The sequence below is a fragment of the Ascaphus truei genome, chromosome 2 (genome assembly GCF_040206685.1).
Source record: "Ascaphus truei isolate aAscTru1 chromosome 2, aAscTru1.hap1, whole genome shotgun sequence".
Classification (NCBI taxonomy): Eukaryota; Metazoa; Chordata; class Amphibia; order Anura; family Ascaphidae; genus Ascaphus; species Ascaphus truei.
The window spans coordinates 422,583,555-422,607,772 of record NC_134484.1 but is presented as its reverse complement, the minus strand read 5'-3'; the positions used below and the strand labels follow the sequence as shown (position 1 = coordinate 422,607,772).

General features: G+C 40.1%; 1 protein-coding gene across 3 annotated transcripts in view; it reads left to right on the top strand.

The window, feature by feature from the left end:
* Window positions 1–24,218, top strand: part of MKX (mohawk homeobox) — a 100,791-nt gene that overhangs the window by 37,855 nt on the left and 38,718 nt on the right. For all 3 annotated transcript variants that reach the window (XM_075587662.1, XM_075587664.1, XM_075587663.1), the window contains exon 5: window positions 60–395. In XM_075587662.1, coding sequence (XP_075443777.1) covers window positions 60–395 — 336 coding nt within the window. The remainder of the gene's footprint in view (window positions 1–59; window positions 396–24,218) is intronic.

Here is a 24,218-nt window from a genome sequence, read left to right as displayed (position 1 = left end):
AAGTAAGTATTAGCAGATCGACATTTCATATCTGATGACTATTTCTTTTTCTCTTGAAGATGGTGAAAATGCCCCCAGGGGCCATGCTAACGAAGAAGGATATGACCAGCCCATTCACCATACTGTGATTAAAAACGAGAGCTCGGTCATCAAATCAGGTGTGAGAGCAGAAGCCAGTACCAATGAAGATTACGTGTCTCCTCCAAAATACAAAAGTAGCTTGTTGCACCGCTATCTCAATGACTCTTTGCGACATGTCATGGCAACCAATGCAGCCATGCGGGAAAAAACGAGACAAAGGAACCACTCGGGGTCATTTAGCTCCAATGAGTTTGAAGAAGAGCTTGTTTCTCCTTCATCATCAGAAACTGAAGGCAATTTTGTCTATCGTACAGGTAAGACATTCCCTCAATATATGTCATTTATTGGTGATTAAATGCATTTGTTGCTAGATAGCCTATTCATGAAAGAGCAAATACCGTCAAAACATGGGGTTAGAAAGAAGCTAGTGTGTTCCAATATAAAAGTATTTTAGAACAGCAAATGTGAAGTTGGATTTGCAAATAAATTAACTTCTTTGACTGTAATTAATTAGCCTGTCAATATGCGGAAGGGTAAAGGTCAGATGAAATTCACCGTTCAGAACAAGCCCCTGTACAGTATGTGTTCTATGTTGCGAAGGAAACCTTGTTTACACATCAGATACAGAATGCTGCACGAAAGAGGAGCATTGACTAAAATGTTTCTGTACAGTAACTTACTCTTCTTACAGCTTCCTTACATTTTCCACAGTTCATTGATTTGCATGCCCTCTGAATCTGATTAATTAAAAGGAACCTGTTGTACTGAATAGTGCTATTAAGTAGCTATAAACGACTTGTTGGTCCAATAAAAGGTATCATAGCACCTACTCCCTCTACCTCCTTTGTTACTACATGGAAGAAAGGACCAACACGGCGACCCACCCTTTACCTTAATGCTGGAAGAGGACATGTATAAGTAATCTATAATGTGGCCCTCTGGGGCTTCACCTGTGGCCACCAGCCTCTGGCAGCCCCAGCAGCCCACTCTCCCACTCTCACCCCAGTGCAGAGGGAGCAGAGATGTTGCAGGTGTCCATCGTAGCTTCTCCCCGCTCCCTCAGCTGTTTAACCCTTGGAGTCCTCCGTTTCACCTCCTGATAGATCGCGCTCTGCGCAGAACATGATTTCCCCTACAGAAACTAGCTGTGAGATTACATCATGGGGCCATTGGAGTGCCAGACCGCAGGACATAGTAAGTATGTCTATTTAGCACCCAAAGGGTTAGCAAGCACGCGCTTATAAATACTGGACCTCTCCTGTAATAATCACGTTCCCAGCTTAAGAAAAGGAACTGGACAGTATTTATCTGCACGCAGTCATTACGCAACTGACCGGAGCAGGGAGAAGCTTCTACCGATGGCTGCAACGTCCCTTCTGCCTGTGCACCATCAATAGCTGTGTTTAAAACAGCATGCATTGGCTTGAGGATTTGCTTGTGTAATACGAGCTTGAGACAAAAGGTGGCACTGAGTGCTCATTTGCATGTCATTTCCCAGAATCCCTTGCTGCAGTGGAAGCGCTGTATGCTGGGCGATAATGGGGAAAGACAGGGTTGCAGACCAATCTAAGACATGCAAATGAACATACAGTAATATTTACAGTTGGTTTATATATATATATATATATATATATATATATATATATATATATATATAGATACACAAACAAACAGAAACCGCATACACAAACAAACAGAAACCGCATACACACCTAGGGTATTTATAAGACTAGGGTATTTATAAGACTAGGGTATTTATAAGACTAGGGTATTTATAAGACTAGGGTATTTATAAGACCATAATCTAATCTCTATAATAGAGAGAAACAAGTCGGTGCTCTGAGACAGGGATAAATAGAATACAGAAAAGACACAAGAAGTCTCAAAAATGAGCACTCAAAAAATTCCCCAAAAAATAATACTTTAATCTCCTCAAATGTAACAAACTAAAACATCATAAAAACCCAAAACAGAACCCTGAAATAGACAAAGTGACTACATATGACATTTGGCCAATACAAAAAGTCTAAACCTATACACAAATATCAGGCTAATGCAAGAAGGGTGTAAGGTGAGATCCCAGGGAAACTAGTTCCCTGGATCAGCAAGATCGGCCGGACACAAAATATACCAAAAAGACCTAAGGGACACACTAATGAATAGACTGATGTCATACACATGTAAACCACACACACATTGCAAGATGGAAACCGTTAAGGTGAAGCTAACCCACCGTAGTGGGAAGTGTGCAGAAATCTAGGAAAACTGTGTAGAGATGGATAAATTAGTTAGAAAAAAAAAAAAATTGTGTTATCTATCTATCTATCTATCTATCTATCTATCTATATATATATATATATATATCTACATATATACACACAAAGTGCTTTTTTCGTAAAAAAAGAAAAGAGGTGCCAGTACTGAGGGAGCTTTCCCGGGGCGCAGGACTAGAGTTTCCTCTGCCCCCTCCCCTCGCTAATGTCAGCAGCCTTGTGAGAGCCCCCATGTATCTCACACCCCAATCTCTCCTCCCTCTCATCCTCTTCCTCCCCTCTCTTACACCCCCACCTTTCCCCCTCTCTTACTCGCCCAACTCTCCACCCTACACATCTCCCCCCATGCTCCCACCTCTTTCCCCAAACTCAATAACCCCCCTCCCACAATACACACTAAGTACCCTTCCTCAATACACATAATACGCCCCAATACACATAATAACCCCCCAATACACATCCTACTCCCCAATAGAAACACAAAAACCCCATACACACAATAACCCCCACATATACACACACACTCCCCCCTCTAAGAATTGTACACATAATAACCCCACCCCAATACACATAATACCCCCATACACATAATACCCCCTCCCGAATACACATAATAACCCTCCAATACAAATACGACACCCCAATACACACAAGGAAGCCCAATACACACAATAATCACACACGCGCACACACACACACATCCCCTCTAAGAATTTTACACATAAAAAAATCCCAATACACATAACCCCCATACACATACAGTAATAACCTCCAATATACAACCTACCAATGCACATAACCCCTCCCCTAATACATACAAACAATAACCCCCCAATACACACAATAACCCTATATGTATTCCTAATATATATGCACACACACACCCTCTCTCCAACACACACACACACCCCAACACATACACACAACTCAACACATTAACTTCCCCCCTCTAAGAATTTTACCTGACAGGGCTGCTCCAGTCCCTCTGTTACTCCACACAATTCCCCACCCCCGCATGGGCGGGAAACAGACTGGGGTGGGAGGGATTGGCTGTGTAGTGTAACAGCCCGCTCAGCAAGCAGGGAAACCCCCCAGCAGCAAGGTAATAAGAGGTTACAGTACTGAGTACCGGACAGTACCATCACAAAAAGCTATACAGTATATAAATATATACTATGTAATAAGGTAGAGGTAATAAGCGGCCTTTGAGGTATGTTATCTTGCTTAACGCTGCCTTAGGACCTGAGGCCTGTTGTCTGTCTTCACAGCGAACAAGTGCACATTCATATCCTACAACTAGACTTGCTTTGTTTACTCCACATATTGTAGATCAGGGCTATTTAGGTGGGGGAATTGAATTAAGGAACCTATTTTAAAGATCAACAAGACATTGCATATAAAATGGGACAGGGAAACAAACTGGGATAATACAGATACTATAGTCAATAAACATTTTCTTTCTACTACATGTACTTATACTGTAGCTGAATAACTTGTTGAAGTTTATATATACATTTATTTTTACTTTGTTTAGGGTTCTGGCAATTTATTCTTTATACAAACACCAGTGCTGTAGATGAGTGGAGCTGCACTGGAATATTGCCAAAGCTTAATTCATATGTTGGAAATGTTTAATATTCTATGTAAGAGGCTTTGTAATGTGACGATGTATGTGATGATAATGATCTCAACTAGAGACATGTGTACTTTTCGCCCAAATTTGCCAATCATGTGAAATGTGCAAATACAGTAATGTTGAACCTTGAAAAGTCTGTACAACTTGAAATATAGGTTTTGAGAGCATGACAGAGACTTCGTCAATTTCGCTCAAACGTTTTGTGCTAAAATGTTCCAGTGAACTTTTTTCACATTTTCAAACTTTTTGGAAAGTTCGTACATGATGTGTGATATCATAGTTGTGTTTGTTGTCTGCAAAAACAGCTTGATGAACGGGAGCATGCCGCTTTCTGCTGTTTATCCCTTCTCACGTCTGCATGTGTGCTCATAATGTCGTGTGCTGAAGCAAGACCACTCAGGAAAGCTTCTGTCAGCCACATGTGATATCTGCTGACCATAAAGTGCACAGTATTCTTCCACCAGCTCCTTGGGATCTTGAGCAAATCACTTTCTCCCTGTGCTCCAGGCACCAAATATTAGATTGTAAATTTGAAGGGGAAGGACCTGTGCCTGCAAAATTGTATGTACAGCACTGAGTACATTGCAGTGCTATGTAAGAAACAAGATTTCTATTACAAATTAGGAATAACCTTATCGGGATCAGAAATATAGCGCAGTACGGGTAATGAGTGAATCATAAAAGCTTTATTACTCATCATTCTGAGCTTACACATAATACTCCACAGGTGTGGTGACCCAGTTTCCAAGGCATTGTGTCCAGCGGTAAATTTTAGTTCAAATAAAACCATCTGGGACTCATTACTAAAATATGGACAATGGGTTTAGAGAAACCATGTGGGAAACAATGACACATTAAATAATACATTACAGGACATTTGCAAATTGTTCAGCTTTATTACAAGAGTAACTTTCTAGGATCATTATCACCTAGTGACCATGAAACCCTTTTAGCACTGTCCTGCCTTGCATAATTTGCTGTATAGTATGCGGAAGGCCACTTTAGCACAGACGTGATTATAGCAGGTGTCATTGTATAATCCACGCTATAGCTCAGGTCAGCTACCTGCAGCTGTCGATGTACAACTCATTAATTAGGCAGAGCCTCCAGGCACTAATTTTAACACTTCCCACAATGCGTTACCAAGGTTGAAGCTGTTGAAAGAAATATCCTCACATTTACGTTATTAGCCTACAATATGCCTAATGTTTTGTTGTCCCACTACATGTTACTTCAGTCTAGTAATACTCTTTTTTTCCAATTCCTAACGCTTCCAAGATCATTGCATTACATGTTAAGGGCACAAGCAGGACATTGCCATTTTACTACATTCACTTACAGTATATTTCTCCCTTACTCCCTTTGCTGTCAGAGGGACATGGAATAGAATAGAAGTCACTAAAGACTTCAAGGTAACAAGGATTGCTTGAATTTGTTTTCAAACCAGTGTTACATTAAACTATGTAGTCATAGTCAACTATGAGAACCATTTCGGACATAAGTGAAGAAGGTGTGCGCATTTTCAGTACTTACACTGAAGATATATATATATAGATAGATAGATATATATACATGTAGGTCCGGAAATAATTGGACACTGACACAATTTTCATAATTTTGGCTCTGTACGCCACTACAATGGATTTGAAATGAAACAACTGAGATGCAATAGAAGTGCAGACTTTCAGCTTTAATTCAAGGGGTTGAAGAAAAATATTGTATGAAACGTTTAGGAATTGCAACCATTTTCATACACAGTCCCCTTATTTCAGGGGATCAAATGTAATTGGACAAATTAACACAATCATAAATAAAATGTTAATTTTTAATACTTTGTCGAGAATCCTTTGCAGGCAATGACTGCTTGAAGTCTGGAATGCATGGACATTACCAAACGCTGGGTTTCCTCCTTTGTGATGCTTTTCCAAGCCCTTACTGCAGCTGTATTCAGTTGTTGTTTGTTCGTGGGTCTTTCTGCCTTAAGTTTTGTCTTCAGCAAGTGAAATGCATGCTCGATCGGGTTGGGATCAGGTGATTGACTTGGCCATTGCAGAATATTCCACTTCTTTGCCTTAAAAAAAACTCTTGGGTTGCTTTCGCAGTATGTTTTGTGTAATTGTCCATCTGTAAAGTGAAGCGCCGTCCTATCAACTTCGCTGAATCTGAGCAGATAATATATCCCTATACACTTCAGAATTCATCCAGCTGCTTCTGTCTTCTGTCACATCATCTATAAACACTAGTGACCCAGTGCCATTGTAAGCCATGCATGCCCATGCCATCACACTGCCTCCACCATGTTTAACAGATGATGTGGTATGCTTCGACTCATGAGCCGTTCCAAGCCTTCTCCATACTTTTTTCTTCCCATCATTCTGGTACAGGTTGATGAGTTGTAGCATACAGCAATGTGTTTTTATCCATTGTTTTCTGGGAGATTCTGGTGGCCAATGTGTCGTTAGCCTTGTATACAATTGTGTCCAGAAACATTACACTAGTCATGCTGTACGTGGCCGTGAACCGTATGGTCGAAGGAATATGATTGAGATAGGCAATGAATTGTAGTAACTCAGACTCCTGTCCCCCCCATATGAGAAACACATCATCAATGTAGCGTGTGTAGTGTAGGATATATTCTGCGAATGGAACATCATTTAGGAGATGTGTCTGCTCATAGATGTCCATAAAGAGGTTGGCATAGGAGGGCACCATGTTGGAAGCCATAGCTGTCCCCATCAATTGGAGGTACAACCCCTCTCAAACTTGAAAAAGTTCTTATGTAAAATTACCTCAATAAGGAGGAGTAGGAATTCTGGGGGAGGACCAGTGTGTTCAGCAAAATTGGAGAACTGTTGTCTGAGGGCTTCTATTCCATCCACATGTGGGATATTAGTATATAGGCTTGCGACGTCCAGGGTCTCCAAATTGTTATGTAACACACCTGTGTATGGGTATACATTTCTGAAAGATCACCATGTCTGTGCGCTCCCTTGAGAAAGGTCCCTCTGTGAGGACCGAAATGTTGGTGTGTGTGTGCCACGTACTTCAATACAGCTCTACTACCTTTGTGTGCTGTCTCGTTTTTCCTGCACGGCTGTCCAGTGAAAACACCTTATCTATATTACCTCTAAGGGATAAGCACCAACATCTACTCCAACTACACGTGAGTGCCAACTGCTTTAATGACATATATATATATATTTAGTTAAGCCATAAGGCTTGGTAAATGGATTTGAGTCTTTTATTACGTGTGTGAGGATCATGTTCCATATACTCACTACCCTTTCTGCAAAATAGCGCTGTCTCATTTGTTACCCGAGTCTACCTCTGTCTTGCCTTATAGTACAATCACTTGGTCTGCTACTGTATATGGTTAGTCTGAAAAATGTTTGTTTATATTACTTTCATTTATATTTTATATTGTTGTAAACACTCTACATAGGCATGCAGAATGTGTGCTCGCGAACCTGGCAGTAATATATTTATTGTTGTAGTTCGTAAACTGATGAGCCTATGTCAAAAGTGGTAGCAGTGTTTGGTAAGGACGTTGACAAGAAGCTCACAATTGCAAAATTAGACCAATGCATTTTTTGTTGAAAAGAGCTGATTTGTTCTGCAAACTTTAAATGGCATCATTATGCATTTTTTTTTGTATAAAGTTGGATCAAGTCTACATTATAAATGAATGTTCCACTCCTATCCATTTCCATTGTGGCATGCACAATTAAAACCCTAGAAAAGCATATTGGACCCAAGAAGTTAATCGACCCTGAGGAGAACACTGGATACACCATTGGAATTTGTTGGAACCACATCTAATTCTGCCACCTCCGTACTTTATAATCATTATGAAGGAGGCACATATTATTGGCAGTGTCTGCAGTCCCGTCATCCCCTACTTTTTTTTTCTTACCAGGTTCTTTCACCTTTGAAGCCTAATATCTGTCAGGATATAATAAAGATTTGTAACTCTGTTCCTAACATACAATAAGTTATTGATAAGAAATAATGTACTCTTAGGAAAATGCAGTGAATTGATCAGGTAACTGGCTCAATGTATTGCTTTTCTTTGCCATGTTTTGCAAGGATTCTCAATATTAAATAGGTCTAAGTCAGACTGTAATTACAGTTGCATTTCAATTATTTGAAACTTGGCAGCTTGATTCATAATTTTCTCATTAGAGGTGGATTTGTTTCCCTTTTAAAAATCAACTTAAATTGCTGATTCTACAAAAAATAAAAAATCTAAAAATAAATGTGTATGTGTTAATATGACCCAGGTTTCTAGAAAGCACCCGCGATGACGAGGAAAAATCTAGAAACGGGGTGAGGAATCAGAATAAGGAAATGGGATTAAGGAGAATAACATCATAATGATACTGATGAAGTGTGCTTCTTCAGCATTTATCAGTGTCAAAAACACAAATCATTTGCCACTAATCCTTGAAAAAGTAAGAATTCAAATAACTAATTATATTTAGGAAGGAAACACCTGAAATAACATTCTCAAACAACGAAAACAAAAACACGAGATTTACTGTAGGAAGGCAATATTTCTTTCCCTTGCCCAGAAAATCCTTGCTAATAACAGAGGGCACACTGTCTTCATCAATTATTTGTGACATCACTCAGCTTTTTTTGTAACTTCATAGCGTTCTACTTTTGCGTTAGAGACGGATTAATGAAGCTGCTGTTACAAAGCGAGGCTCGTTTTACATTCTATATCAGTTGCACTTTTATAGCCAAATTCTCCCTCACTTCCCAGCTGCCGCTGCCGGTTTTATGATGTAAGTTATGCGGTGGCAGGAGAAGGCTGGAGTAGGATTCCACTTTCTGTATTACCTGGCACACGTTATGCTAAGGTATGCATACGCCATAAAATATAATTTCTTTCTGGATTGTTGTCTCGTTTAAGCCTTCACCCTTGGAATGGTATTTCTGTGTGTTCTCACTACACACTTACTGTAGTCATAAATAAATGCTTTTTTTTTTTTTTTTTTTTAAATTAAAGTGTTGCAGTTGATTTCAATGGTCTAGACAAGCGATGTCCAATAGGAAGTGAAAGCTAGCCACACTTGTGGTTGTCATCTTCCCATAGTTGCCACATTTTCGTGTCGGTCACTAAAGCGTCACGCTCACGAGTCATGACGCCCGCCTTTGCGCCTTTGCCCAAGACCGCAGACAGCTCTCCAAGCCCCCCTCTCACACCCCTCCCTCATCCTCTCCCCCACGCCCCCACCTCTTTCCTCCACACCCGCACCTCTCTTCCCTACACCCCTACCTCTCTCTGGTTCCTCCAGTACTCACAGTAAGCCTCCCCACAGCAATACACATAACAGGCCACTACCCAAATACACATAATAACACCCCACACCCCAAATACACATACTAAACCCCCCACACCCCAAATATACATAATAACCCCAACAACCCAAATACAGATAATAACCCCCACCCCTCTAAAACACATAATAACCCCCACACCTCAAATACACATAACCCCCACACACTCCACATACACACAACAACCTCTCCCACACACACACCCCCCAAATATGCATAGTAACCCCCATGCACCTTACCTGACGGGAGGACTCCGGTGCCACACGGCAATCACATGGGCCAATGCGAAAGTGGGACCAACCATTCGCCACAACGCAGTGTCCTATTCGCCACGTGTTGAACCTATTGGACACCGCTGGGCTAGACAAATAGAGCATCTTTCTTGTGTAAATGTAATTGTTAAAACTCCATGAACTATAATATGTTCTGAACAGGCTATGCAGTAAGATATAAAGGGTTATTTACTACATTTTCCAGTCTGCAAAATCCCATTGAAAGCAAACTGAGAATTTCCTTAAATAAATCTGGTGCAGTCCTTTGGCACTGGTTTTGCAGCCAGGAGACTTTAATAACTGTCTCAAAAAGTTTTTGCAGGTCATGGGACCATAGTATAAATATGTATAGATATAGCTACAGTACGTCTAATAACAAACTTCTCCAAGATCTTCCAAGCTCCCAACCATCAACAACGGTTAGTAAAATAAGGTATGCATATCTTTATTTATGTAGCGCCCACAGTGTACTTAGTGCCTTACAAAGACAATACAGTACAGGGAATTATAATACAATGAGCGCAACAAAGTCAGACAGTAGGAAAGGAAATTCCTACCCCAGAGAGCTTACAATCTAAGTGGTATTTTGAGAAATTTACAGAGGCCGCAGGTGAGGGAATAAGAGCAGTAGAGGGCAGAAGTGACTGTAGGACAATAACCATGAGTCCAGGCTATTGGGATGCTTCATTTAAGAGGTAGGTTTCCAGGTATGTCTAGAAGGTGGGGAGAGAAGGTGCTTGGCGTATAGTGAGTGTTAGAGAGCTCCACAGATTAGGTGTGGTGAGGGAAAAAGCTTTAAAGTGAGAGAGAGAGCTGTAGTGGGGAAAGGGGTGGAAAGGAAACAGATATGGGTAGAGGTAAGGAGACGAGCAGGGGCATAGCAAGAGATCAAAGCTGATATGTAGGGAGGAGCAGATGAGTGGAGAGCCTTAAAGGTAAGGAGGACAACTTTGTAGGTGATCCGACATCTGATGGGATGCCAGGAAGGGGTTTAAGCAATAGATGAGCAGAAATCAACGCTGTCACTTGGAGTGATCCTTCAAGTCAGTGTTTTCCAAATCTCTCCTCATCACATAAGGGCCACCACCTAACATTCTATTAATATGCAAAAGAAAAGTGCATTCACCTGGATGTAATTGCATTGGTTATTCCCAGAACCTGGCACGGCCTTGCGTCACGAGGAGAGGGTTGGAAAACATTGCTTTAAGTGAAGTACAGTAACAAAGTTAGCAAACTGTCTTGATGCAATAGTGGGCAATACAACAGACTCTAATAAGGGCTTATGACCCGCCCTCCTCCCCATAATACTATGAGTGAATAAAGCAAGATGAAAAAGGAAAAATATGGAAATATGGTATGAATTACAAGATGCTTATATTATAATTACTGTAGATGCAGGAGCTTCTGCACCTCAGTGCATCATTTTATCTGCATTTCTTATCTGCCTCAAGCAAATATTTGAAATTCGAAGTGGCAACAGTTCTCTGGCCAAACTTGATTTGCAAGAACGTTAAATTTGACGTTGGAAAATAAGTCCGATATTAAGTTGAATTTTTTGTGAGCTTGGTACATGATTTTATCTTCCGAGATACTACCCCGGCATGCCTGCTCTGTTTAGTCAGATGAACGGAGAACAAGATGTTCTGCCTAGTGGTAAACCCAGTCAGAAGAATGCACCACTCTGCCATATCTGGGCTACTCCGTCCTGCATGTTTCTTATTTTATGTGCCTGAACTCTAGTGACTTTCTCTCTGGGAGTAGCATTTTTAATGCACAAAAGCATTTTTAGTTCCGTGGCAGGTTAATGAGAAGTTCAGTAAGTGACACTACATTTTGCAACTTTATAAACAGTGCAGAAACAGAGGGAGCTGCAACAAGGGATGCAAAGAATGGCTGAGACACAACTATTTTGATTAAATGTTACAACAAAGTCCCCGAAAGAAGCACACAAACAATTCCTTCCCCACCTGCTACAAACAATCTGACGGAGAAGTCGATCAAATGAGTTTAGAATGGTTAAATAAAAACAGATTCCAGGCGCTTTTGAGAAGGTATTTTGTTCCAGACTAAAATTGTCTTTGGCACAGTTTTTAGGGTGGAATGGATGGTGTGGTTTGGAAATGGGTGAAGAAATGGATGTACTGTATTTGCATATGTGAGTGTGACTAAAGTAAAAAAGGGAGAATGAATCCAACAATGGGTGGAGGCAGAACAGACCCTGGAATAAGGCTAAGAACAACTAGAACATATGGTCATAGAAAGCAAACTACATTTGAACTCCTTCAAGGCTGCATGGACTTGTGTTCTGCATGTGTCTGTAAGTGTATCAAATGAGTAGATTTAGGTAATTGACCAATAGGTCTTTTAATCCCATTGCCTGATTGTCATTAAACATGAAAATGAGTGCCAACTCTTAACTTGAATATGAGTTTTCCATTCAAGTATGTGAAGGAGTCCCAGACTGTAAAGCCTGTGCACTAGGACCTGGGGGAAATGACCTATAGGCAGGCAGTTTGAAGTATCACCGGCACATCTGTGAAGCTAAATTTGGAGAGGATTTTAGGTAGAGCGCAATCAATATGAAATCATGAGAGAGAGACAGAGAAAGTCCTATTTAATAGATTACCCATTGACTTACATACCTCCCAAAACACTCCTCTGTACAACATGTGGTGAGTAGCTCTCTACATGTTGCATAGAGTAGTATTTTGGGAGGTATGTAGTAATAGTTGTTATTGTACTATTCCAGCCATTATTAATCCCTACTCTCATGTATCCCCTCTTTTATTTGCATGCATGCACACATTAACACAATGGTAAAGGCTATATGATTTTCTGAAATTGTTCTTCTGAGCAAATCAAAAGCAGAAAAGAAGTGTAAATGAAAACATTTGCTTTCATTTGTGTGCACTGAATATCTTTGTCTGAGAAATTATTTTTTTACTAGGAAATTATACCTTTGGTTTCTGCATATTTTGACGTCATCGCCAACAGTAATTAAAAATAAAGGATTAGTAAGAAGATAGAAGTTTTCCTTATGTATTACGTATTGTCTGGATGTGTAGTTTATTGAAAACATGACAAAGTGGCCATTCTACAGAATTCACCATTTGTAGGACGGTATATCAATGATTAAACCAAAAAATTATAAAGTGTGCAGTCTTTTTAAACTAGTGCTCTAATAATGTTGGCATTTAAAACCATTTTTCATGGCATAATGGTAATATTTGTAGTGTGAGCTGTAACCTTCAACTATCATTTTCTGCTCAAATACAAATCACAGTAATTAAATGCAAATATGGCATGAGCAGTAAAACCTGAAATATTTTTAAGAGGTTTCTTCTTTAGGTCATTGTTATTTTTATGAATTTTGTATTTGATTTTTGCAGATTGTTTAATATCAATTCCAAGCAGTGCAGGCTTAAATATTTAGAGGTAATTAATGGCTTACAGTATTGAAAATATATTATGGTCTATTAGTAAAATGAAGTCCATAATGTATTTGAAGCCTGGGACAAATTGTTCCACATTTTTAAGTGTGCACAGAAAATGGCCGCACTGCTCAAGTGGATGCACATATATAAAGTACTCACAAGCTTTAGATACATAACCACATATACTGGTCCCAAAGCGGTGCTAGGTGGTGATAATATAAAACGAGGAAAAACACCTCCCTAAAAGCATAAATTATAAATAGATAAAATGCATCAAAACACTGTGGCCAGATTCACAAAGCTCCCTTATTGATGTAGTGAGGCATTACCCTAAGTTAACACTTCGTTAAGTGCTAACCTGTATCTTTATAGCTCACATTTATGCTGTGTTAAGTGCTGCTTGTGGACAGAAGGGGCATTGCAGTAACTATAACAGCCGTTGCGGCTATTGATGTGCAAATGCAGTGTTCCCTCTAACAACGCATATCCATAGCGCTCCAATATAGATAACGCAGGAATTTAACACGGTGTTAGTTTGGTCATAACTGAAGGTGAAATTATTCCCCACCACACCCTTAAATACGGGGTGTATGAGAGAGAAAAAAGGAGCACACCTTAGATACCTGGGGTATATGCTAATATGGATATGCAAAGTATATTTAAATTACTTAAATTAACATATATCCCAGGTGTTCCATTTTGTGCACAGGTGTCTCTCCATGTTTTGTATAAAGGTGTGTTTGGGCTGATACCCTCCCCCACCCACCCTCAATTCTCTCTCCTCCCCAACTTTCTCTCTCCCCTCCCCAACTTTCTCTCTCCCCTCCCCAACTTTCTCTCTCCCTCTCTTCTCTCCAACTCTCCCACCTTCTCAATTTTCTCTCTCTCCCCTCCTCAACTCTCTCTCTCTCTCCCCTCCTCAACTCTCTCTCTCTCCCCCCTCCTCAACTCTCTCTCTCTCCCCCCTCCTCAACTCTCTCTCTCTCCCCTCCTCAACTCTCTCTCTCTCCCCTCCTCAACTCTCTCTCTCCCCTCCTCAACTCTCTCTCTCCCCTCCCAAAATCTCTCTCCTACTCGAGTATCTCTCTCCTCCCCAACTCTCCCTCTCCAACTCTCTCTCTCCCTCTCCAAATCTTTCTCCCTCTCCAAATCTCTTTCTCCCTTCCCAACTCTCTCTCCCCCTCTCCAATTCTTTCTTAGCACCTCTCCCCTTCTCTCCCCTTCCCTTTCCCAACTCGTTCCCGCCCTTTCCCAACTCTCGCCCTCCCTTCCCACCTCTCCCTCCCCAACCCTCCCTCTCCACTAAAGAGTGGGGGAAAAACAAACACCACAACCGGACAGTCTAGGAAAAACAATAAGGTCATAAGTGCACGCGGTGAACTAAAACATAACAAAAAGTAAATGGATGCCCACAACTAATGAATAATGGAATATAATAAAAGAAAGGCAGACTGTACTTTAATCAATGACATAATCGAAAATCCGCACACGGTGATATCCACAGACGTGTCAAACGAGTCCCATATTAGGATTGGTGGTGGACAGCTGGGAACTGCTGCTGCATATCCGGATAATGCAACAATATGCCCCTGATGCTGACGTCAGCAATCTCAAAATAGTGCAGCCAGCACAATAAATTGATACCTAACTATACATTGAAAAATTGTGTGCTTCATTTACCACAGCAGGTAATAATAAACTGCTGGTTTTCACGATGAAACGGCACTCCATCTGCAGGAAATGTTTTTCTAAATTCCCATCCCTGGTGCCTACATTAACCAGCTCAATACCAGTAGCCAATAGATTTGCTAGGTCAGAGTTATGGTAGCTAAGAAAGTGTCTACAACAGTGGTTACAATCTTAAATTGTTGAATAGTATTTTTGCATTCTTGATGTTTCAATATTCCAGTTCTCAATTCTCACCTCAAACCTACATACATTTTACAACATGGTCAAAAACATAAATAAAAAACCCTTTCAGTTCTAGCAGAGGTCCTGTGGCGCTGGCAGCAACAGAAGTCTGTATTCAGCTGACGGGAGCAGCAGGAATCCATTACACAGCAGATACCAGTGTGAGCCAGGGAACCATGTGACCGGAGCAGGAGTGTTCCTATTGGACAGCCTGCTGTCCAATGGGAATGCTCCGGCTCCGGTCACATGGTCCCCAAGCTCACACTGGTATCTGCAGTGTAATGGATTCCTGCTGCTACCGCGCCGGCTGAACACAGACTTCTGTTGCTGCCACCACCACAGGACCTCTGCTGCTGTTCCCGGATGTCGCTGCGGTCTTCCTCACCAGTCTTCCTCACCTTCCGTTGCTGGCTGCAGGTAAGTGATGATGTATTTTCAGCTACTCTGACATTGCTCCCGGCGCCAGGTATTACCCAATTCCCAATTCTCAGTTGCCTGGTCCGCGTAATGTTCGGGAAGCTGAAAAAGCACCGGGTAATTTCCGGGTACTCGGTACATCACTAAAATATTCAGAATAACCAATTAATTAGACGTTCCAGGGCGCATGGGCAATCCACAATGTGAGAAGAGCAATGCAAAAATAAATAAATAAAAAAAGAAGAGAAATGGTGGTGAAACACAGGAATAATATATAGTATTGATGCTAATAGATGGTGTATGTGTGTGTATATATATATACCTATATACAAGATCATCTTAACCCAAGCTAAGTGCATATATATATGTGCACTTAGCTTGGGTTAAGATGATCTTCTAGGGTGATAGGTATAGGTTCTCCTCTTGCAGTTTTCAGATGTGGTAAAATTTCATCTTGGTAAAGGAGTGCAGAGAAAAATATGGCATAATAACAGTTTTTAATGTTAAAAGTCAAGATTTCCAACTTACAAAAGTTTTTTGGTTAAAAAGCAGTTGAATGCAATGCTTTCCAGCACAGGTGTTGTTGAGTCCTCCACTCTTTAAGGTTCTTCCACAGCTTGCTACAACTGGGCTTGTGAGATCCCTCCCGAGGGGCTGTCCGCTCCCACAGTCTTTGACTCTCCTCCTCCCTGTATGCGCTGCTGTTAGTCTGCTCAGGCCTGCCCTTTGATCCTGGAATCCTCCTGCACTGTATGCACCCTACTCTGCCGAGCTCCACGTCCTATCTGCACTTCCGGGTATGACACGATTGTGACATCAGAGTAAACTACGGTGGCTCATCTTGGACACCCAACGCGTTTCGCAAACTATTGCTTCGTCAGGGGTTGAGATATAAAGCATTGTGAGGTCTTTAAATACCCACTTGCTTGCATGCAATCCATTTAAAATAGGTCTCTGTTTCTCTCTGTGAATTCAGGAGAATCTGGCAAAAAAATTTCTATCATTACATGTGTGTATCGGATTTTCACTAATTTGCCCATCTCTACTGCCGGACAGTTGATTGCAGCCAGGCCCACCACCCAACACAGGCTGCTAGCACATAAATAACCCCACAATCAGCAGGTGCAACCTGTCCCAGCAACCATTGACTAGCTCACACCTAACGATTATTGATTCAACCAAGAGGCAGCGTCCATTGTTCTAGAACATTTGGTCGTGGACGTTTTGTTTCGACCAAATGACCGCCGGCACTTCACCGTAATTCACCCTACTGCCGGGACCTGCCTCCACCGGCCACATTGCCGCTAAGGTAAGTACCTAAGCTTAACACTTACCCTAAAAACCCCTACCCCAAGTCCTTACCCTAACCACTAAAGTCCCATACCCTAACCATTAAAACTTAGCTTTGCCAAGAAGCAGCCGTGGCGGAGGTTCCAGCGGCAGATTGGCTTTGGCGGAGGGTCAGTCTGAGGTTGAACGCCAGTAGTCATTTAGATTGTGGCAAAACACCCGTGACCAAATGTCACATTCTGGCATCCACACGGACATGTCCTTTGGCTAAATGCCAAATAGCCAGCTCATTACCTTATCACTTTTAATCTACGGCTCTTGGTTTTGGTGTAGGGCATACACTGTACACCCAAAAAAACCTAACAAGTAATAAATGAAATTCGTTCTGCAAAACTGGCGCTCAACTGGTGAAGGAAATTGTACCAGATACTGTATGTCAAAGCAAAAAAATGACCTTGCTTCAAAGAGACATCAGGTGCTGTTTTTTGCACGAGTCATGAATAAGTTGAACCCCTTGTTGCTGCCTCTTCCCCTGTTTTATGGCTTACACAAAAGAGTACAATTCCGCTGCAGTTTTGTGTTGAATATAGTGACCAATTCCTTTTTTTAAATGCAATACATACGCAGGAAGAAAATGGCAATCCTGATGATTGCACATAACCCGCAGTTTAAATACTGAATTATAATATCCTTTTTTTTTTTTTTATACAACTCCTCTGAAATCTGTTTCAAATGTAAAATACAAAAGCTCAGTGAGGGCTAAATTCCGAGCCTTCATTATTGTGGCTAGATGTTTCTATTTGCTGTCTGGTATCCTTCGTTTGCTCGTCCCTTTAAAGAATACTTGTTTGTATTCATTTCCTTGGTACTTGGTATTGCGAAATCTTAGTTAAAACACTATTAACCCGTAGACTCTTCCACGAGGCACAGTGCTTTGCAGGCTTATTTAGCAGCAAAGAGGCTCACATTTCTTGTATTTTTTGTATTTTTTGTTTTTAATTGCTTACATGCTTTAGTGTAGGGGTGGCCAACTCCAGTCCTCAAGGGCTACCAGCAAGTCTGGTTTGCAGAATTTCCCTGCTTCAGCACATGTGGCTCAATTGGTGGCTCAGTCGAAGACTGACCCACTGATTGAGCCACTGGTGCTGAAGCAGAGATTTCTTGCAAACCTGACCTGTTTGGTGGCCCTTGAGGACTGGAGTTGGCCACCACCGGTCTAGGGGTACAATTTATAATCATTGGATTATATGAGGATTTATATACAGGCTGTCCTCGCTTTTCCAACAGAATGCATCCCGCAAACCCACGTTAGATAGCGAGACCCATGTTAACCGGCGGCGGTTTCCGTCGGATATGCGAACATGGTGGCGAATAATGCGTTTTTGGACTGTATTATGCGCTGTCGGAAAACACATCTGACGGAAAGCCGTAAAGTGAGGACTAACTATATATACAGCTGAACACCGTGCTTGGGGTCACCATAATGAGACCGCGTTATATCCGGGATCGTGAAATGGCCGCCACGATCAGCGAGGACTTCTTACTGGCATCTGCAGCTATCTCCTCTCCCTGCTTCATCAGGCTGCGTGGCTTTCAATTTGACTTTCGAGTGTAGAGGAGGATCACATGACCCGTCTCTGACCAATAACAGCCCAACAGTGAATACATTTGATATAATACACATGCAGGAATCGAACCCATGACCCTTCATTTGCTAGTAGCAATTCTCTAGCTGCTACACCACAGGGTTGGTGCAATTAATCTAACTCTATAAATAAATGTAACAGCTGTTGGATTGCATTGTGCAGTAGATCATAAGAGTTAGGTTCATCACACCAACCCTGTGCTGTAGTAGCTAGAGAATAGCTACTAGGATATGAAGGGTCATGGGTTCAATTAGTGCATGGTATAATTTATAAATTATTATTTTATATAAGAATTTATAAATTATAAAATAAATAAAATAATTTATAAATTATAATTAAAATAAAAATAAAATAATTCACACATACAGTATGTAGCATAATTTGAATTTTTTTTTAGAACTGTTTAAACTAGATCCGGGTCAGTTAATAGGGCAAACGTGAAGTTGTTTTAATATTAAATGAATATGCAGAACAGATTTTATTTTGCATGCACATACATGTTTAACGGCGATGGAATATTATAATTATTGCCAAACGTATAAAAATGTCCACAAATATCTGATGGTATTCTCTTCCCTTAAATATTCAGTAATAGAAGGACACAGTTATAATTGATCAGAGCTCAAGATAAGGAGTAGTTTTATGGTTCAAGTAATAGATCAGTAGGAGATTATGACTTGATCCCAGTACCAAATGCAGCTACCTGTAACCTTGGGCAAGTCATGCTATTCTCCTGTTCTTTATCACCAAAAGTACATTTAAGCTTATTGTCAACTTATTGTATTTTCTACAATGCACATTGCTAATTAGCAGCACTGTGTATGAATAGATGAATACTGTTAGGAGCAACAAAAAAATATATATAAATGTTTTGTGTAATCTGAAATTACAATGCCAATAAACATGTGTAGTCTGTCAGTACATTTATTTTTCAAATCACTCAATAACTTCTACAAAGAGGGGTTATTAGTCTAAAACTTTGGTTATATGCCATTTTTGCAACACAGCTGTTTTTCATTCAGTGTCTGTACTTATAGTATCAACCAGTAATTATTAATGTAACCTTTAATAAGAGGTTAAGAAAACTCCTCTGTAGCGTTTGCATTAATCAATTTTTTTTCTTGCAGTTTCTGTAACCATAGTATTCATGATAGTAACAGCAATAAATAAATTCAGGTCTTTGATTACGCTCATAACTTGCTAGCCCAAAACATGTAGATGTATAACAGGTCCTTTCTATAGGTAGTTTTCTCCTCTTTTGCCCCTTGACTATCACTTTGGGGGATGTTAAAGGAGTATGGGAATTTGGGTGGAGTTATTAGATGCACATGTAACCCCCTTGATAGAATACAGCTATGTATGCATGCTGCCCTCTAGTTGTGTTCCTCTCTGGTGTGTGCTGCGGGGAATTAGCCAATGACAGAGCAGTAGGCAGCAAAACTACAACTCCCAGAAGCCCCTGCTGCTGAAATTGGGATACTACACATGACAGCCAATGAGGTCAGAGAGTAGTGACCAGGAACTACAGGCAGAGATACAGGGGAGAGAATGAGGGGAGCAGAGTTGGATAGACACAGAGGAGAGCAGCCCCGCTGAGAGAGAGCGGAGATCCGCTGAGAGAGAACGGAGATCCATGCACAGAGTGTCAGTCGCCGTCGGAGGGGACCCTCAATGGTCGCAGTTAACAATGGTACTGAAACACCTTTGTGAAGTACAGGTCAATTACATTTTAGTGCATTAAGAGCTCCCACGGTGTGCCGGAATTATTTATATAGCTCCATATACCCAGGATTGAGTGGCCATCTTCTAAATGACACTGACACTGACACTGACACACACACACACCTGTGCAGCGTTATTGTAAGTATTATAATGTATGCAGTAGGATGTGTATGCTGTAGTGATCCTTTGCTGAGTAACTTAAGTTCTCAAGACTGGGTAACAATTATATAAAGTAACGATAATACAAGCACTCAGTATGCAGAGGTTAAGCTAGGGTACTTAGCTGCCGGTGCATGGACTTCAGGGTGTTGCTAGCGTCCCAGTAGTAGTCAGCGTTGCAAAAGGCTGTAGTGCGCAGCCGAAACGTTGACTACTTGGGTCATTAAAGCATTTTGTTTAAGCCCATGTGCTGGCTTCTCTCTGAACACTAACAATTATATAATAGCAGTTGTATTGCACACGCTGTGTACTTACTTCCCACCGTCTGACCGAAGGCCACGTGTGGCATATAGAGTAGCAATAAAGGACTCTGGCCCCCACCTCAGCACCAGGTGGAAGTCTGGTGTCTAGAATTGAAGTAAAGAGGGGTAAACACATTATACTCTGATGTATAGAATTTTGCATAGGGGTTCATAATAAATTATTTTCAAGATCCTCACCTTGCCCCACTGTAAATGTTTGATCTGTATCATATGTAGGACACTTGTTCTGTCATGTTACCATCCTACATTTGTCAAAGATAAAAGCAGAAAAAGATTGAGTTGTGCCATCATTATATGCCGTTTTTAGACCGTTTATACAAAGTCCTTTTCTGATGCAAAATCCTAAGTTATTAACAAATTCTTCTTTCAATGTGTATGTATGAATAATGTGCAAGGAACCAATATGCAGAAATGTGCTACACATTTTATTTGGTTCCAAATACTGTATATCCTGATCCCTACATTCTGAAGATAAAATATATGAACTCTCCCACCTCATTACACTGTTTCTTCATATAACCATGCCCTACATTTTGAGTAAAAAGCAGAACACTGAAAAATGTTGGATTAAAAAAAAAAGTGTAAGAAGCACTTTTCTGTGATATATGGTTCGCCGTGGACATTTAACTTATTACAACACTCCATTGAACATATTTTTTTATGGTTAAAAGCGGCAGTTCTCAGACAGAAAAGCTAAATATAATTTGGTTTAGTAAAAATGTTCTATAGTTATGATAATAGTGGAACTTGGCAACCGAAGAGCTAATAAATACTCCACTCCTAAAACGTAACTGGAAAGTATATAGTATTTTACTGCGTGCCTTAGCATGTGGCAGAGCGTGCTAGCCCGTTCTTTGTCTTTCCAGTGGAAAACTAACGTTTTTTGTTAACTGAGTCCTTGTGGGAATTTTTGAAGTAAAAAGAGTGAAATAATTCCATTTCTTTTGCCAAGACTTTTTTTTGTAGTTCTATTATAATTTCATTTTGCAAACTAAATTATTGATTAATGGAGCATCTTGCTGCAGAGGTGTTTTCTTACCCTCTAGTTAAAGGTTATATCAATTGGTTGGTACCATGAGTACAGTGAATGAATAACAACTGTTACAAAGAAATTACGTGTCTCTCTCTCTCCCACTCTCTCTCATTTATTTATTTAAGAAAGATGTTACCAAATTATTACATTATATACCCCTCCATTGTAAAAAAAAAAAAAAGGGGGGGGGGGGGACTTTTTATAGCCTGAAACGTTGATGTATAATCACAAAATGTTGTTCTCATAATAAACTAGATTAAGGAATATAACTTTTTCTTTTACTTTTATCTCACAGTAAGATATTCCCATAGGTGTTGCTACCCTCATTTCTTTTATTGCTCTGAGGCTACAAACCTTTATTGGTATATTCTGTTCCTACATTCTTTTTATTTTTCATGATATATATATATATATATATATATATATATATATATATATATCTATATACATATATATATATATATATATATATATACACAATTAGGGACTGCGCCTGGGTGTAGTATGACAGCAAAAAATAGAGAAAATACAAAATAAAAACCTATAAAGCAATAATACTTTCTTACTGTAAAATCAATGACACTAAATGAAATGTGCATGAATAGTTACACTGCTGCGGACCCACTCAAATACAAACTATATAATTAGTCCTTTGAAGTCCAAATAAGTCCAATACAAGAGAAACAAAAGGCACTATTAGGATAAGGGCAGCTTCTTTAAAGGGCACAACGACCTCCCTCTCCACCTGCATAGAAAATAGAAGAAAAAAGCGCCCAATCCTAGTGCATTACTGTGCAAAAAGATATTTAATTCCCAAAAAAGGCTCATAAAATGAACTCACAAACATAAGAGATAAAAAAGCATGTTATGAGATAATACTCATGCTCCAAAGGCTCAGGAGACGCCGCTGCTCTGCTACACTGCTCCGTGACTCCACTGTATCCGATATGGCCCTCGTGAATCACCGCCCGCAGGAACTCACGACATCAGGCTCTCCACAGATTTCCTTCCCCGGGAACACACCTCCAGATGATTTGGGTTCCCACCGGAACAAGCGGATGACGTCACACGGTAAGTAAGGATGCCGAGCAGGTCTTGGAACGACGCTAGGAGATCCACAGCACACCTAGCCCTACGCGTTTCATCAGCTAAACTGATTTCATCAGGGGATGGACTCTGGGTGTACTAACCACATATATATACCCACGAGTCCAATTAGCTATATTAAACGTTATTAGAAGGTCATGTGCAAACAATTAACACAATAAAATAGTCTAAAACCACATATATCTATAAACATCAAAAGCTATATATAAAAAGCACAAAAATAACAATTATACTTAAATAAAACGTATAATGTGTATACAATACATGACATTATTGACTATCATAAGTTATTCGGTCTCCAAAATTGCAGACCATGATGTATGTATGAATACCTCAAATCAACTGAGTAAACAGTGAAAACCATTAGATGATATTGAAAAATATTAGCTTGAGGAGAACGGACTTGATATTATATAAAAAAATTAAATGAAATGAAATAAAAATGATAATAATAATAAATAAATTTATACATGTTTTACTGTCAAAGTTAGTAATAAATGAGTAATAGATCCTGATCCTGATAAATATATATTTATCTATCTGACATGAAAAATGTGTGTGTGTGTGTGTGTGTGTGTGTGTATATATATATATATATGTGTATGTATGTATGTATGTATGTATATATATATATGTATATATATATATATATATATATAGATAGATAGATAGATAGATACCATCACTGTCCTCTTGGTGCTGGAACAGTGCAGTAAGGGACCTTTCCAGCTCTCAGAGAGTTAATCCCCTAGAATTGCAAGCAGCAGCTGCTGCCTAATTAATCATGCTGGGCAGACAAAGGAAGCTGCCATGCTGAGAGTGATACAGAGAGTGAGAGAGATTGCTGTCCCAGAGAAGGGGATAGAGAAAGTGCTCCCCAGCTAAAGAAGGAAGGTTGGCACAGTTATTTAGGCCCGCTGGACGGTGGTCGCGGAGTCTGCTGGGACTGCCTGGGTCATTAATCCCATGGTGAAGAAGGAAAGGTGAGAGACCGTATTGAAGCAGAGACATCTGCTCCATTGGACTAACAGAGAAACTTTAATGATGTGCTTAAGACTATTCATAAAGTACATGTTTTAAGCTTTTAACCTGTACAGTTGGCCAGCTGTTATTAGAAAGGGCTGAAGCAAAGTTGAGTTATTTGCCCTAAAGGGAATAGGTGTACTTTTTATGTTTTTTTTTTACTTAAAGGGCCGGTGGGTCAGTTGATGTATGATTTAATCCCTGTAAATAAACCCCATATAGAGAAATACAGTGTTTCCTGCCTTAAATTGGGACTAAAAGAGACTGCAATGTGGTGTGGGCATTATATATATATATTTATTTTGGAACACAGCCGAAATAACAAAACTTGTATCAGTGTCCAATTATTTCCGGACCTAACTGTATGTGTGTGTGTGTGTGTAATATATATATATATATATATACACACACACATACAGTTAGGTCCGGAAATAATTGGACACTGATAAAAGTTTTGTTATTTCGGCTGTGTTCCAAAATAAATTAAAGTTACAGTTAAATAATGAATATGGGCTTAAAGTGCAGTCTATCAGCTTTAATTTGTGGGT